The 12,538-nt window shown below is 41.4% G+C and overlaps 1 protein-coding gene across 3 annotated transcripts in view; it reads right to left on the reverse strand.

Moving 5' to 3' along the window:
- Positions 1-12,538, reverse strand: part of FGD3 (FYVE, RhoGEF and PH domain containing 3) — a 319,018-nt gene that overhangs the window by 110,005 nt on the left and 196,475 nt on the right. Inside the window, exons 3-5 of one of the 3 annotated variants that reach the window (XM_056524347.1) lie at positions 10,529-10,687; positions 4,209-4,392; positions 2,475-3,054 (exon numbers count right to left, since the gene is read on the reverse strand). In XM_056524347.1, the coding sequence (XP_056380322.1) occupies positions 2,475-3,054; positions 4,209-4,392; positions 10,529-10,687 (923 nt within the window). Of the gene's footprint in view, positions 1-2,474; positions 3,107-4,208; positions 4,393-10,528; positions 10,688-12,538 lie in introns of those variants that run through there. The other 2 variants (XM_056524349.1, XM_056524348.1) reach the window with 2 other exon arrangements.

Genomic DNA, 12,538 nt, shown 5'->3' on the forward strand with positions numbered 1-12,538 from the left:
AACATTTTCGTTTAAAAGAAAAACCATAACATGTAAACATAGCTTCAGGCACAGCTACTGAACAGATGTTACTCCCATACTAGGGCATTAGAATCCAGCAGGGTACTCTTTCCATAATAATAATAATATACGGTTGACTTATAACAAGATGACTATGGTCGAGATGACAAAATGTCCATATAGTGGTTTATTATCTTTGAGGTGTATGATTTCTGTTAACACTGGGTTTATTTGGTTACAATGCCATCTGAATTGATCATAGATGCATAGAGAATTTAAGGTACTTTCTTTAAGGTAAGGTCTTAGATTAATTTTAGACCTAGTAGCCACAATGGGAACTGCAAAATTTAGGATTGTTATAAAATATAGATAGTTGAATGCAAAGTTAGAAAAAAAAACAGAAATTCTTTAAAAATATAGTGAACAAAAAATTAAATAAAACTAATTTAAACAATAGGTCATTTTCTGATGACAAATTTCCTTTAGGATACGTTTACACGTACAGGATCCTGCGCAGATTCGATGTGCAGGATTTGTAGCTGCAGATTAGAAGCTGTGCTCAGTCATTTATTTAGTTTACATTGAAATCTGCAGCAGAAAATCCTGCGCATCAAATCTACGTACGTGTGTATTTTTCGGTAGAGATAGATAGTGGCTAGGCTAGGTTCACAGTACAGTACAGTGCCACACCTGGCCACGGGCTTTCTTTGGTATTGCGGCTTAGTCTTCATTCACACCACTGAAGCTAAGATACAATAACAGTTATGATCTTTAGGCAATTGTAGCCAAGTTTCTGAAAGAAAGAAGCTGTGCTTTTCTATTTCTGGACATGGGTTTTTCATTGATGGCCTGTCCTTAGGAAAGCTATAGGAACTTAATTAAAATGATAAAATAATGATATGTTATACCACTCCAGAGAATCCAAAGAAAATCTAATAAACCTGCACAAAAATTATTTACATTGCCTCTTACAGAAAATACTGTACACACAGAAGAATAGATTTAACTAAAGTCCATCAAATCCTAGAAGCTAATGTCTCAGTACTATTATGAGACATAATTGGCTCAATGCACTGCGTTCTACAAGGGCTGCCAAATCTATGGGGGCTTGTAAATACTACATAAAACCTATATTTTATTGGCTCCACTTCCTGTGTGTAATCAATATATCCATCATAATAAAGCAGACGCAGCTCTGTAATGTGTTCACAAGGACCATTGGAAGAAGAATCATGGACCCTAGTGATTTTCTATAACATTTTACTGATATAAAGCAACTATATAGAGTTCACTTCATCCATAAGTCACGTAGAATTATGAGTGGGTCAGACACAATTATGGAAACATCAGCCATCACAAAATATAGTCCTCTACAAAAAAGGGCAGAAGGTTCTTGCTGATAGTCAACAGTACATTAGCCACCCCATTGGGTACAGCAAAGGGCATTTTTTAGAGGAGAATAACTCTGTATGAAAACTCTATATTCACCATATGAAATCCGAGGCATACTGTACCTTCGGGTAAGACTATCAACATTAAATCAACACTGGTCCTGCTCCTGGTGCCCCCTGTTTACACATGTTCTCGATGCACTAATGGTAGTAGCAAGCAGTGACAACTCCTAAAAAATTGTTCATTAGGAGGGGACAGGACAATTATGTAGTACCTTGCACTGTTTCTACAAATGGTACTGTATTGATAGGTGCGAAGCACCTTTCAACAATGAATAGGCTGAGGTAGTCACACCTCTACCGATCATCTGAATCCTCTGATTGATAAGGCAGTAGTAACAGGAGTCAGACCCCTGCTAAAATTGCCCCCCTCAAATGTACATTGTATCTCAGATACCTCCATGCAGTATCCAAACACTACCACATGTTGCCCTCATAACACTATATTATATTACCCACAAAATACTGAAATTCATTACTTAAAAAAGCTGCGTTTGACTGTTCAAAATAATACTGCCAATGTTCAAATAGTGAAAGGGTTAATAATAAGGGATGCTGAGTGCAGATTTACATTTTGCACTATTAGGTTGCTTCTAAGGGCTTGGCTCATGATAATCTGTTGCGAAAATGAGGCCCTGGGCAATTGACCAGTTTTTCACCCATTGAAACCATCCTAGGTCATTTGACTCCAGTCCACCACCAGCCCATACATGATTGTAAAAGTGGCTTTTATTTGTATTGGAGTTAAGATTTTTTGGGTTAAAGTGCACTTAGCATAGAAAAAAAGACTTGTATGTAAAAATTGCTTTGCATTAGGAATGAGATTTATTGCTCTACTTAGGTTCTAGACATACAGGGGGAGATGAAAAGTTGTCCAGTTTCCCATAGCCACCAATTAGATTGCCACTTTCATTTTTCACATGCCTGTCTAAAAATGAAAGAAGTGAGCTGATTGGTTGCTATGGGCAACTGGGCAAGTTTACCTCTGTACAGGTTTTGATAAATGTCCCCCACAGCCCTTACCTTGGTGGTGTCACTGCTTTCAGGTTTTGTCAGTTCTGTGCTTTCGTGTTCCTCACTACTTCCTTCATCCATGTCACTATCTTCATCCTGAGTGGAGTCCCTCTTTTGGTCGATGGATGTGCTTGTACTCATTCCAATAGTTGCAACAGGTAATATGAGCTTTCTTGGTTCAACAGTCTCATCATTAGAAAACACCTCTCCAACTACACAACATGAGGGGCTATCAATACCACTGTCTCGGTTGGGTATTTTACCGTTGTCGTTTTGATCTACTGTTAGGTCCTCATTGTCATTGTCCCTATTTGATTCCGCGATGATATGTACGGATGAGCTTTCTCCACAACCGTTGATGTCAGTGATGCCCAAGTCCTTAAATTTCATGTTATCAGAATTTGACATATCGGGGCTGTGAGACCTAGCCGTCTCATTGTCATCTGGTCCTGTCTGGTCATCTGCAGAAAATCCACTCTCAAGAGCTGAGTCATTCCGTGATGACTGGGGGCATTTGGAAGGTCCTGATCCAGGTTCCATCTTGAGATTAGAATTCAGACGGCTCTGTTTGACAGGTTTAACAGGTTGTCTGAAAAATTGGAAACTAGGTTTGTTGTTCATGTCAACTCATATTCACTAACCTTGAGTAAAAAGAAAACCTCTTAGAATATTTCTGTTCAAATATCACACAGAGAAATCACAAAATTAATTTTAACTATATTTACTCCTACTGTTATTTTTTTGATACTTTGGCATCACCATTCAATGAATTCTTTCCCATGAAAATTATGAGGGAGGATGTTTCTTTAATGACGTATGTTCTGTAGACGCATAATAGTCATCTATTATTCACATAATCTGGGCTTTTATCAATTGCAAATATAACCTTAGGCTAGGTTCAGATTATATTCGGGCATTATTTTCCACTGCTGGAAAGCGCAGTCAGATGTACTGTACACCTCAGACATATACAACAATATGCTATTGACCCAATAGAGTGTGATGGTGCCTTTGACATAACACTGTCAATTCTGTCCAACATAAACTAGTTTGACAAATGTTTTCAAGGGAGAAGTTACGTTGCATAGGGAGGAAGAAATGGGCAGAATAGAGGTATCAATGACAATAGGGGGCCATTTAGTCAACATGTAAACTAACATCTTAGTGGATTATAACACTAAGGACAAGGAACTTCCATCTACATGATCGTTGGGGGTCTCAGTGGTCAGACCCACACTGTTCAGATACTTGTCACCTATTCTGTAAAAAAGTGATAAAATATAGTTATAGGATAATCCCTTTTTAGGGACAGTGTCACCCATTTTGAATTGTCAGAGATGAACACTCTTAAGAACATTCAGGAAGACTGGCAGACACGCATCAAGAGTTGTTTTGACTGCTATACTCATATTATACCCATTGCGGGAGATTTATCAAAACCTGTCCAGAGGAAAAGTTGCTGAGTTTCCCATATCAACCAATCAGATCGCTTCTTTCATTTTACATCGGCATTTTCATAAATGAAAGAAGCGATCCGATTGGTTGCTATGGGAAACTCAGCAATGTTTCCTCTGGACAGGTTTTGAGAAATCTCCCCCAATATATAATAGATAATTATAAACTTCTATATGCAAAACTATAATTTAATATGACTAAAAATGAAAGTTTAGGGTATGGACTTATGACTTCCAGTGCAACATATTTTTTTTACATTTGACTGACCATGGTATACTTTATATTCACCTGATACTCTCAAACTTTTCGATGAGCACACTGATGTCCGATGTGTTCTTCTGATTCCGCTCTCTTCTTCCGAACCTTCTGGTGGCTTTAGGTATGGATGGCAACGGTCTTGAAGGTGCTGGGGGGATTCTCAGACCCAGGCTCCCTTGTCCCCCTGATAGGAGATGAGCTGGCTTAGGAGGTACTAAGAGTCAAAAAAGGTTTAATAAAATTAGAGTAAATTCCTAATTACAGGTGTTTGTTGTGTATCAGTTTCTATACAGAAATTTTCTGGAGTATTCTACACTAGTGAATAAGAACGGTCATTCAGGACCCATCGTAAAACTATGCAGGGACACTGCCACGGGGGAAACTTTGGACCGGTTGTTCAATGCAGGCTTCCCTGGGGCAAGGTCAATGAACATGACCAGGAAAGCAACAAAATTATTTATACACAAACACACACATATATATATATATATATATATATATATATATATATATGTATATATGTATTATATACACACACACACATATATATTTATACACATACAGTATATGTACACTGCTCAAAAAAATAAAGGGAACAACACAATGTAACTCCAAGTCAATCACACTTCTGTGAAATCACACAGTCCACTCAGGAAGCAACACTGATTGACAATCAATTTCACATGCTGGTATGCAAATGGAACAGACAACAGGTGGACATTATAGGCAATTAGCAAGACACCCCCAATACAGGAGTGGTTCTGCAGGTGGTGACCACAGACCATTTCTCAGTTCCTATGCTTCCTGGCTGATGTTTCGGTCACTTTTGAATGCTGGCGGTGCTTTCACTCTATTAGTAGCATGAGACGGAGTCTACAACCCACACAAGGGGCTCAGGTAGTGTAGCTCATCCAGGATGGCACATCAATGCGAGCTCTGGCAAGAAGGTTTGCTTTGTCTGTCAGCCTAGTGTTCAGAGCATGGAGGCGCTACCAGGAGACAGGCCTGTACATCAGGAGACGTGGAGGAGGCCAATAATGCAGCAGCAGGACCGCTACCTTCCCTTTGTGCAAAGAAGAGCAGGAGGAGCACTGCCAGAGCACTGCAAAATGACCTCCAGCGGGCCACAAATGTGCATGTGTCTACTCAAACAGTCAGAGGGTGGTATGAGGGCCCGACGTCCACAGGTGGGGGTTGTGCTTACAGACGAAAGCAGGTTAACACTGAGCACATGTGACACAGTCTGGAGACGCCGTGGAGAACATTCTGCTGCCTGCAACATCCTCCAGCATGACCGATTTGGCGATGGGTCAGTAATGGTGTGGGGTGGCATTTCTTTGGGGGGGCCGCACAGCCCTCCATTTACTTGCCAGAGGTAGCCTGACTGCCATTATGTACCGAGATGAGATTCTCAGACCCCTTGTGAGATCATATGCTGGTGCGGTTGGCCCTGGGGTTCTCCTAATGCAAGATAATGCTAGACCTCATGTGGCTGGAGTGTGTCAGCAGTTTCTGCAAGAGGAAGGCATTGATGCTATGGACTTGCCCGCCCGTTCCCCAGACCTGAATCCTATTGAGCACATCTGGGACATCATGGCTCACTCCATCCACCAACACCACATTACACCACAGACTGTCCAGGAGTCTTTAGTCCAGGTCTGGGAGGACATCCCTAAGGAGACCATCCGCTACCTCATCAGGAGCATGCCCAGGTGTTGTAGGGAGGTCATACGGGCACGTGGAGGCCACACACACTACTGAGCCTCATTTTGACTTGTTTTAAGGACATTACATCAAAGTTGGATCAGTCTGTAGCGTGATTTTCCACTGTGATTTTGAGTGTGACTCCATATCCAGACCTCCATGGGTTGATAAATTTGATTTCCATTGATCATTTTTGCGTGATTTTGTTGTCAGCACATTCAACTATGTAAAGACGAAAGTATTTCATACGATTAGTTCATTCATTCAGATCTAGGATGTGTTCTCTTAGTGTTCCCTTAATTTTTTTGAGCAGTGTATGAATATTTATATATAAATATAATTTATATAAATATATATATATATATATATATATATATATATATATGCACATAAACACACCAACTCTGAAAATCACAGCACCAGTCAGGTCTTGGATCATGAAGAAAACTGGAAATTTTTATTGTCCCCAAATAAAGTGCAATGTTTCGGCAGCAGTGGCCTTTGTCAAGCACTTTATCTGGGGACAATAAACCTTTCCAGTTTTCTTCATGATCCAAGACCTAACTGGTGCTGTGATTTTCAGAGTTGGTGTATCTAATCCTGGGCTGGCAGCCGGGATATCAACTTTCACAGAGGTCAAGCCCCGGTGCTGTCCTACTTTCCTTTAAATATATATAGGTTGAAGAGCAGCACTCCCAAGCCGATTGTGAATGGGTGCAGTCAGTCTCAGGGACCCCGGTCCTAGGTCCAAAGGGCTGTATAGGCAATGAAGGCGATCGTAGCACTCCAAATCAATGTGCAAAAAGTTTTATTCCAGGGTTAATACAGGCAACGTTTCTGTGGCCTCCCACCACCATTTTTAAGCGCTTGAAAATGGTGGCGTGAGGCCACAGAAACGTTGCCTGTATTAACCCTGGAATAAAACTTTTTGCACATTGATTTGGAGTGCTACGATCGCCTTCATTGCCTATATATATACACATATATACACACATATGCACACACTATATACACACCCACTCTCTTGTTAAAGCTGTTATAATATTATTATAATTTATAATAATAATAAAAAAGTAAAATTTAATTGACAGGAGGCATCAACAAAAGACAATGATATTTGTAGCACAACAGTTATGTAAATAACCTAGTAACTTTACAATATAGCCCATATTCAGGTCAGGTAGCAGCAAGTGCCATGCCAACAATTCTAGCTAGTAGCGGTCCTGTCTTCAAATCTCAGCAATTCATGCTTAGTGACCAGTCCCTTTTACATGGTATGTCAGAGATGTGCAGGGATGTGGAGTTGATTTCTACTTACATATTCCTCGTCCCTCCCACACATACATAGAGTCTTTAAAAAATTTGTGGCTAACCACTGTCAACCTAACTTCCTTCTATATGTGTATTAGTTGAGCACTCAGTAACTAAATAGCTACAGGAAGGAGGAAACTACAGAAGAGAAAAACTGAGCAGAGTTTGTCTAAAGAGCTTTGTGTCAGTTTAGATGTTAATAGAGAATATGTGGAGTAGGTCACAAGGAGGAATACAAATGTACGTAAATGCCTATTTCTTACAGTATTAACAAATTAAGCGGATTATATGTTGGTTCATTCCGAATGCCGTGTGCATAATGAGAAAGATGTAGGGCACCGATAGAATAGGACATTTCAACTTTTTATCATTCTTCATGTTTCTACATGTTCTCTATATAGCCATGGCAGCATATCCAAGGTTATGACACCTGATGTTCTGTATCCTGCTCCACAACAGTTCTTTATGCAAGACTGGCTCCTCACCAGCTTTATTAGACAGGTTGCAGGATAAATAAAACATAAACCATGAACAAACTAAACCCTAGACCGTCTAGTCACTAACTAAACAATCCAGCATGCCCTGACTAACAACTGGCGGGCTTTTCCTGGCCAGTTAAACTTAGGCCTCCTGCAACCTTATACTCACTGTTCACACACAGCGTTTGCAACCTCTTGCTGTGTGTCTCTTCCACATCACTCTTTGGGGCCACTCACAGCTCGGACTGTGTGTTCCTCACCAGGACCCCTGGCTCTCCCCTACAGCCAGCTTGCTGTCTTCTAGGGAGAGCCCCAACTATTCTGTTTCCTTTCCTTTTAAACACAACACACTTCCCCTTCTCTGCTACCTCATTAATTAGGCCACAGGTGGAGGTTTCTCCAGGGTTAGCTAGGGTAAATACACCCTTTGTCACAGTGTCATAATATATATATATATATATATATATATATATATATATATACACACACACACACACACACCAAGAAGAATTGGAGCTACTCAAAGTATAGCAATGACAATGGGGGACATGTATCAATAATGGTGTAGCAATGTGTGATTTTATGTATGTTTTTTTGCATCAAACGGAGCATATTTGCGTCAAAATTATCAATTGTCGTATGCAAGTTTGTAATTTTGGCACAAATATAGCCCTACAAAAGGCGCAGACCCCAGAATTCCAGGCAGTAAATCTGACTTTGGGACATTCTATTGTTGTAGATATTTTCTCTGTCACTTTATTCATGGTGTAGATTTGCGCCTAAATGAAGGTATTTGCGCCTAAACTTGCGCCAAATCGAGAAGTCGCAATTAATGAATTCCAGACCAAAGAATGATTGTAACTGAAATCATGACTAACAAAGTGAAATCAGTGATTTTGTTCTAAACCATTTGGTGCAATTGTTTGTCGCAAAAAGTGACATAAAAGGAAATTTGAGACAAATCACAGTAAAAAAAAAAAAGCAAGGTAAAATCCTTCATACATACCCCCCAATATCTTTATTAGAAAATACAATGTACATGTAACATTTCATTAAAAAGGAGGAAACAGACCCCAGAAAAAGGGCGACATACCCGGGACTGATATATTATACTGAACAACAGTAACAGGAATGTATAAAGATATATGGATCTGCAATGTATATAACAAAAAGCAGTATGCAGAGTCACTAATAGGCTCATTAGAAGTTAGACCAATACAGTATTTTGTAAAGTGCAAGTGCAATATCTAGGTTTACAGACAATGCATGATACAAAAGTATAGCAGCAATACAGACCACAGCAGCAGTAATTGTGGTAGCCCTTGGGGGGTGTATGGTAGTGGTGGTATGGTATCGGTATATGAGGGGTTAATGTTAACCCTATAGTTCGTGACGCCAGGCTGAGGGCTGGTATGCTGAGGCAAAGCTCCGGCCCATCGCTGCCCTTCCCAGTAACGATAGGTGCATGAAATGACTGAAGGTCCACAAGGAGATTGAACTTGAACAACTTTACTTAAGTGCTTGCGATACATCCAAGGCACAATAACAGTCTCGTACAAACAGTCCTTATATTGCTCAGTGACTGACAGTTGTTGCGGACCTTGAGCTATTTAGAAAGTCTCTGAATTTAGGGTAGATATTTGCAGATCCGTCCGGATTTAGGGGTTATATTAGGTCCGGTGATGCTGCAGAGTGTCTGGGAATTGATACACTCTCTATTCTGAATTACTCAGCCGTTGCCGCAAGGCTCGGGCCTAACTCACTGCGGGTGATTGCCGTATAGATCCTTCCATGTCAGGAGCAAGAGAGAGAGAAGATGGCCGCCGCTCCCTTATATTGGCAGGGGGCGGGGTGAATCCTATTGGTCCGAACATCTGTCACTCACCATTACAGAGAGTAATGGGATTGCTTACGTCACAGGGCCTCCAAAGGTCCTTAAGCAGAATACCATAGAGTCTACCTAGTCACGTGACCTGCAGGTCCTGCAACGCTATGGAACCGGTAATTAACCATTTATTTACAGTTATATTACTATATTTACATTAACTTTACATAAATTACTAGGCTATTAGTTGGAATAGAGGCGACAAGGGGTAGGCTACACAACAGGGATCCCTAAGTCCTAGGGACTCTGGCTATGGGGACCCACACATACATAGGTACCGTATAAGATGTGGTACCGGGACACCACATAATGAAAGATCAGGAGTCCCGGGATGCCGCCACCCCAACACGTGTTTCGGACTGCGACCGTTGTCTGGACGAAGGTTGCAGGAACGAAACACGTGTTGGGGTGGCGGAATCCCGGGACTCCTGACCTTTCATTACTGCTGCTGTGGTCTGTATTGCTGCTAAACTTTTGTGGAGTGGTTTTATAGGATAAACCTCTTTAACTAAGAAATTCCTATACTTTAAATGTATTTTATATTTTGTACCTAGCAGTGACTGCCATTTTGCAGATGAGGCCATGGAAAAGGATAGGATGAATAAAAAAGATGACAAGGGTAGCTGTATGGGTGCCTGTTCATCTGGGCCCTAGTGCCAGTATGGGGGCCTAGAAGCTAAAATAAGATATAACCGTACAGCAGAGGTTCTGTTGGTTAATATTTGATGACATTTCATGATAATTGGTCAATAACATAGTACTTGCACAAATGGCTTTGGTATACAAATAGATTCTTAATTGTATTAAAATACATAGATTCTACACAGTGTCAAGTCATATAATATAGTCAGATAGTTCCATGTGATGGTTAGGTGTGATACACAGTAAAAGATCCTGTTAAATGTCCCCAAATGTAATAGAATTAAAACTTATAGAACGTCAAAACACATCACAACACATTAAATACCAACCTTGAGGTTTTTCTAGATTTGACTTCCTGGTTGGTGCAGCTTTTGCCCACGGCTTCTTTCCAGTTTGATGAATACATGGTACTGGGCCTGTGTGCTGAGCCTTTCCAAATGGACTTGATTCAATATGACACTTAACTTGGAAAGTGGTATAGCCACAACCTGAAAAAAGAGAAACAAATGTAATGCGGGATGATTTATTGCCCAAGATCGTTCACTAGTCTACAGCATGCTAAAACATTTAGGATCAAGGGTGTTTTTTGCCATCGAAGCAATCCACAATAAGGTGGAGAAGCAGCTCTAACCCCAGGCCCCTTCCCTATGGGCATGGTGAACAATAATGTTCACACAGCAGAAAATTTGCGGAATGTCTGCCCAAAAAACATGGACTGACATTTTGCAAATCTGCATATTCTGCTGACACTAGGACCGCTCGGAAATGTAAAGTCTCCATAGACAACAATTCATTTTAGAGAGGATTGCGCCCAAAGAATTGAAACATGTTCATTCTTTAAGTGGACACAGGAATCAAAATTTCCTCAGCGGAGACATCTGCATAGTGCAGTAGAATCCCATTAAAAACAATGGGACTTTGCTGCAACATTATTTCCCACAGGATTCTGCTCAGAAATTCCGTTGTGTGAACATAACCTAAGGGGGTTATTTATCTGGGCATCTAGAGCAGACACTCATGTTCTGGGATTATGAAATGTTGTTGCATTATTATATTATTATTGTTCTATGAACAAAGGGTCAAGTCTGAAAATTCACTACAAATTATAGGTTTACAAATGTTCATCCACACACACCTATATGAGTATACATAGGACTCGATGCAAGTCACCACATCCATAGAAAACCATATGTATAAACCATGTGCCTCCCATCCTTACAGCCACAAGTTCTTTCCAGAGTGCTTTTTTTTTTCCTTACCTTGACTTTCTCACCTGTTTTTCAATATCTTAAAGGGGTTATCCAGGAAAAAACTTTTTTATATATATCAACTGACTCCAGAAAGTTAAACAGATTTGTAAATTACTTCTATTAAAAAATCTTAATCCTTTCAGTACTTAGATGCTGCTGATGTTGAGTTGTTCTTTTCTGTCTAAGTGCTCTCTTATGACACCTGTCTCGGGAACTGTCCAGAGTAGAAGCAAATCCCCATAGCAAACCTCTTCTACTCTGTGCAGTTCCCAAGACAAGCAGAGATGTCAGCATAGAGCACTGTTGCCAGACAGAAAAGAACAACTCGACTTCAGCAGCTGATAATTATTGGAAGGATTAAGATTTTTTAATAGAAGTAATTCACAAATCTGTTTAACTTTCTGGAGCCAGTTAATATAAAAATAAAAAAAAAATTAAAAGTTTTGCCTGGAATACCCCTTTAACCCCTTAAGGACCCAGGACGTACTAGAACGTCCTGGCACCCTGGGCTTTAAGGACCCAGGACGTACTAGTACGTCCTGGTGTTTCTCCGGTCTCTGCCGCGCCCCGGGCAGATATCGGAAGCGGATGCCTGCTAAAATGCTTCAGCAGGCATCCAGGGCAAACGCCGAGGTGGGCCATGTAGGCCCTCCATGTCGGGAAATCGCCCTTGCGATCTGCGGCGATACCGGGCTGATCGGGTCTCTGGGACCCGGCCGCCCGGTAATTTTGCTTGATCCCGGCTATCACAGACAGCCAGGACCATGCTGGAGTATAGGAGCGAGGTGGCAAGCCTGCCACCTCCTCCTATACCCTGCGGTCCGTCGGTTAGTTAACCGACCAATCGCAAGGGGGGGCGGTTACTTCCTCCCGCCCTGCGCGGCCCCTTGAAGTCCGGAGAGGACGGGAGGAAGACCGGAGGACGCGGCGGGGGACGGGGGAGTGCTGGGGACCGGCCCCGGTACTTACCTCGTCCCTGAAGACCCGGATCCCGGCGATGAAGACGGCGGCGGCGACAAGTGAGTGGATCTTCAGCCGAGGTCGGGCCCTTTACAGCAATGCACGTCGCCGTAAAGCGACATGCATTGC

The sequence above is a fragment of the Hyla sarda genome, chromosome 6 (genome assembly GCF_029499605.1).
Source record: "Hyla sarda isolate aHylSar1 chromosome 6, aHylSar1.hap1, whole genome shotgun sequence".
In the NCBI taxonomy this organism is placed as follows: Eukaryota; Metazoa; Chordata; class Amphibia; order Anura; family Hylidae; genus Hyla; species Hyla sarda.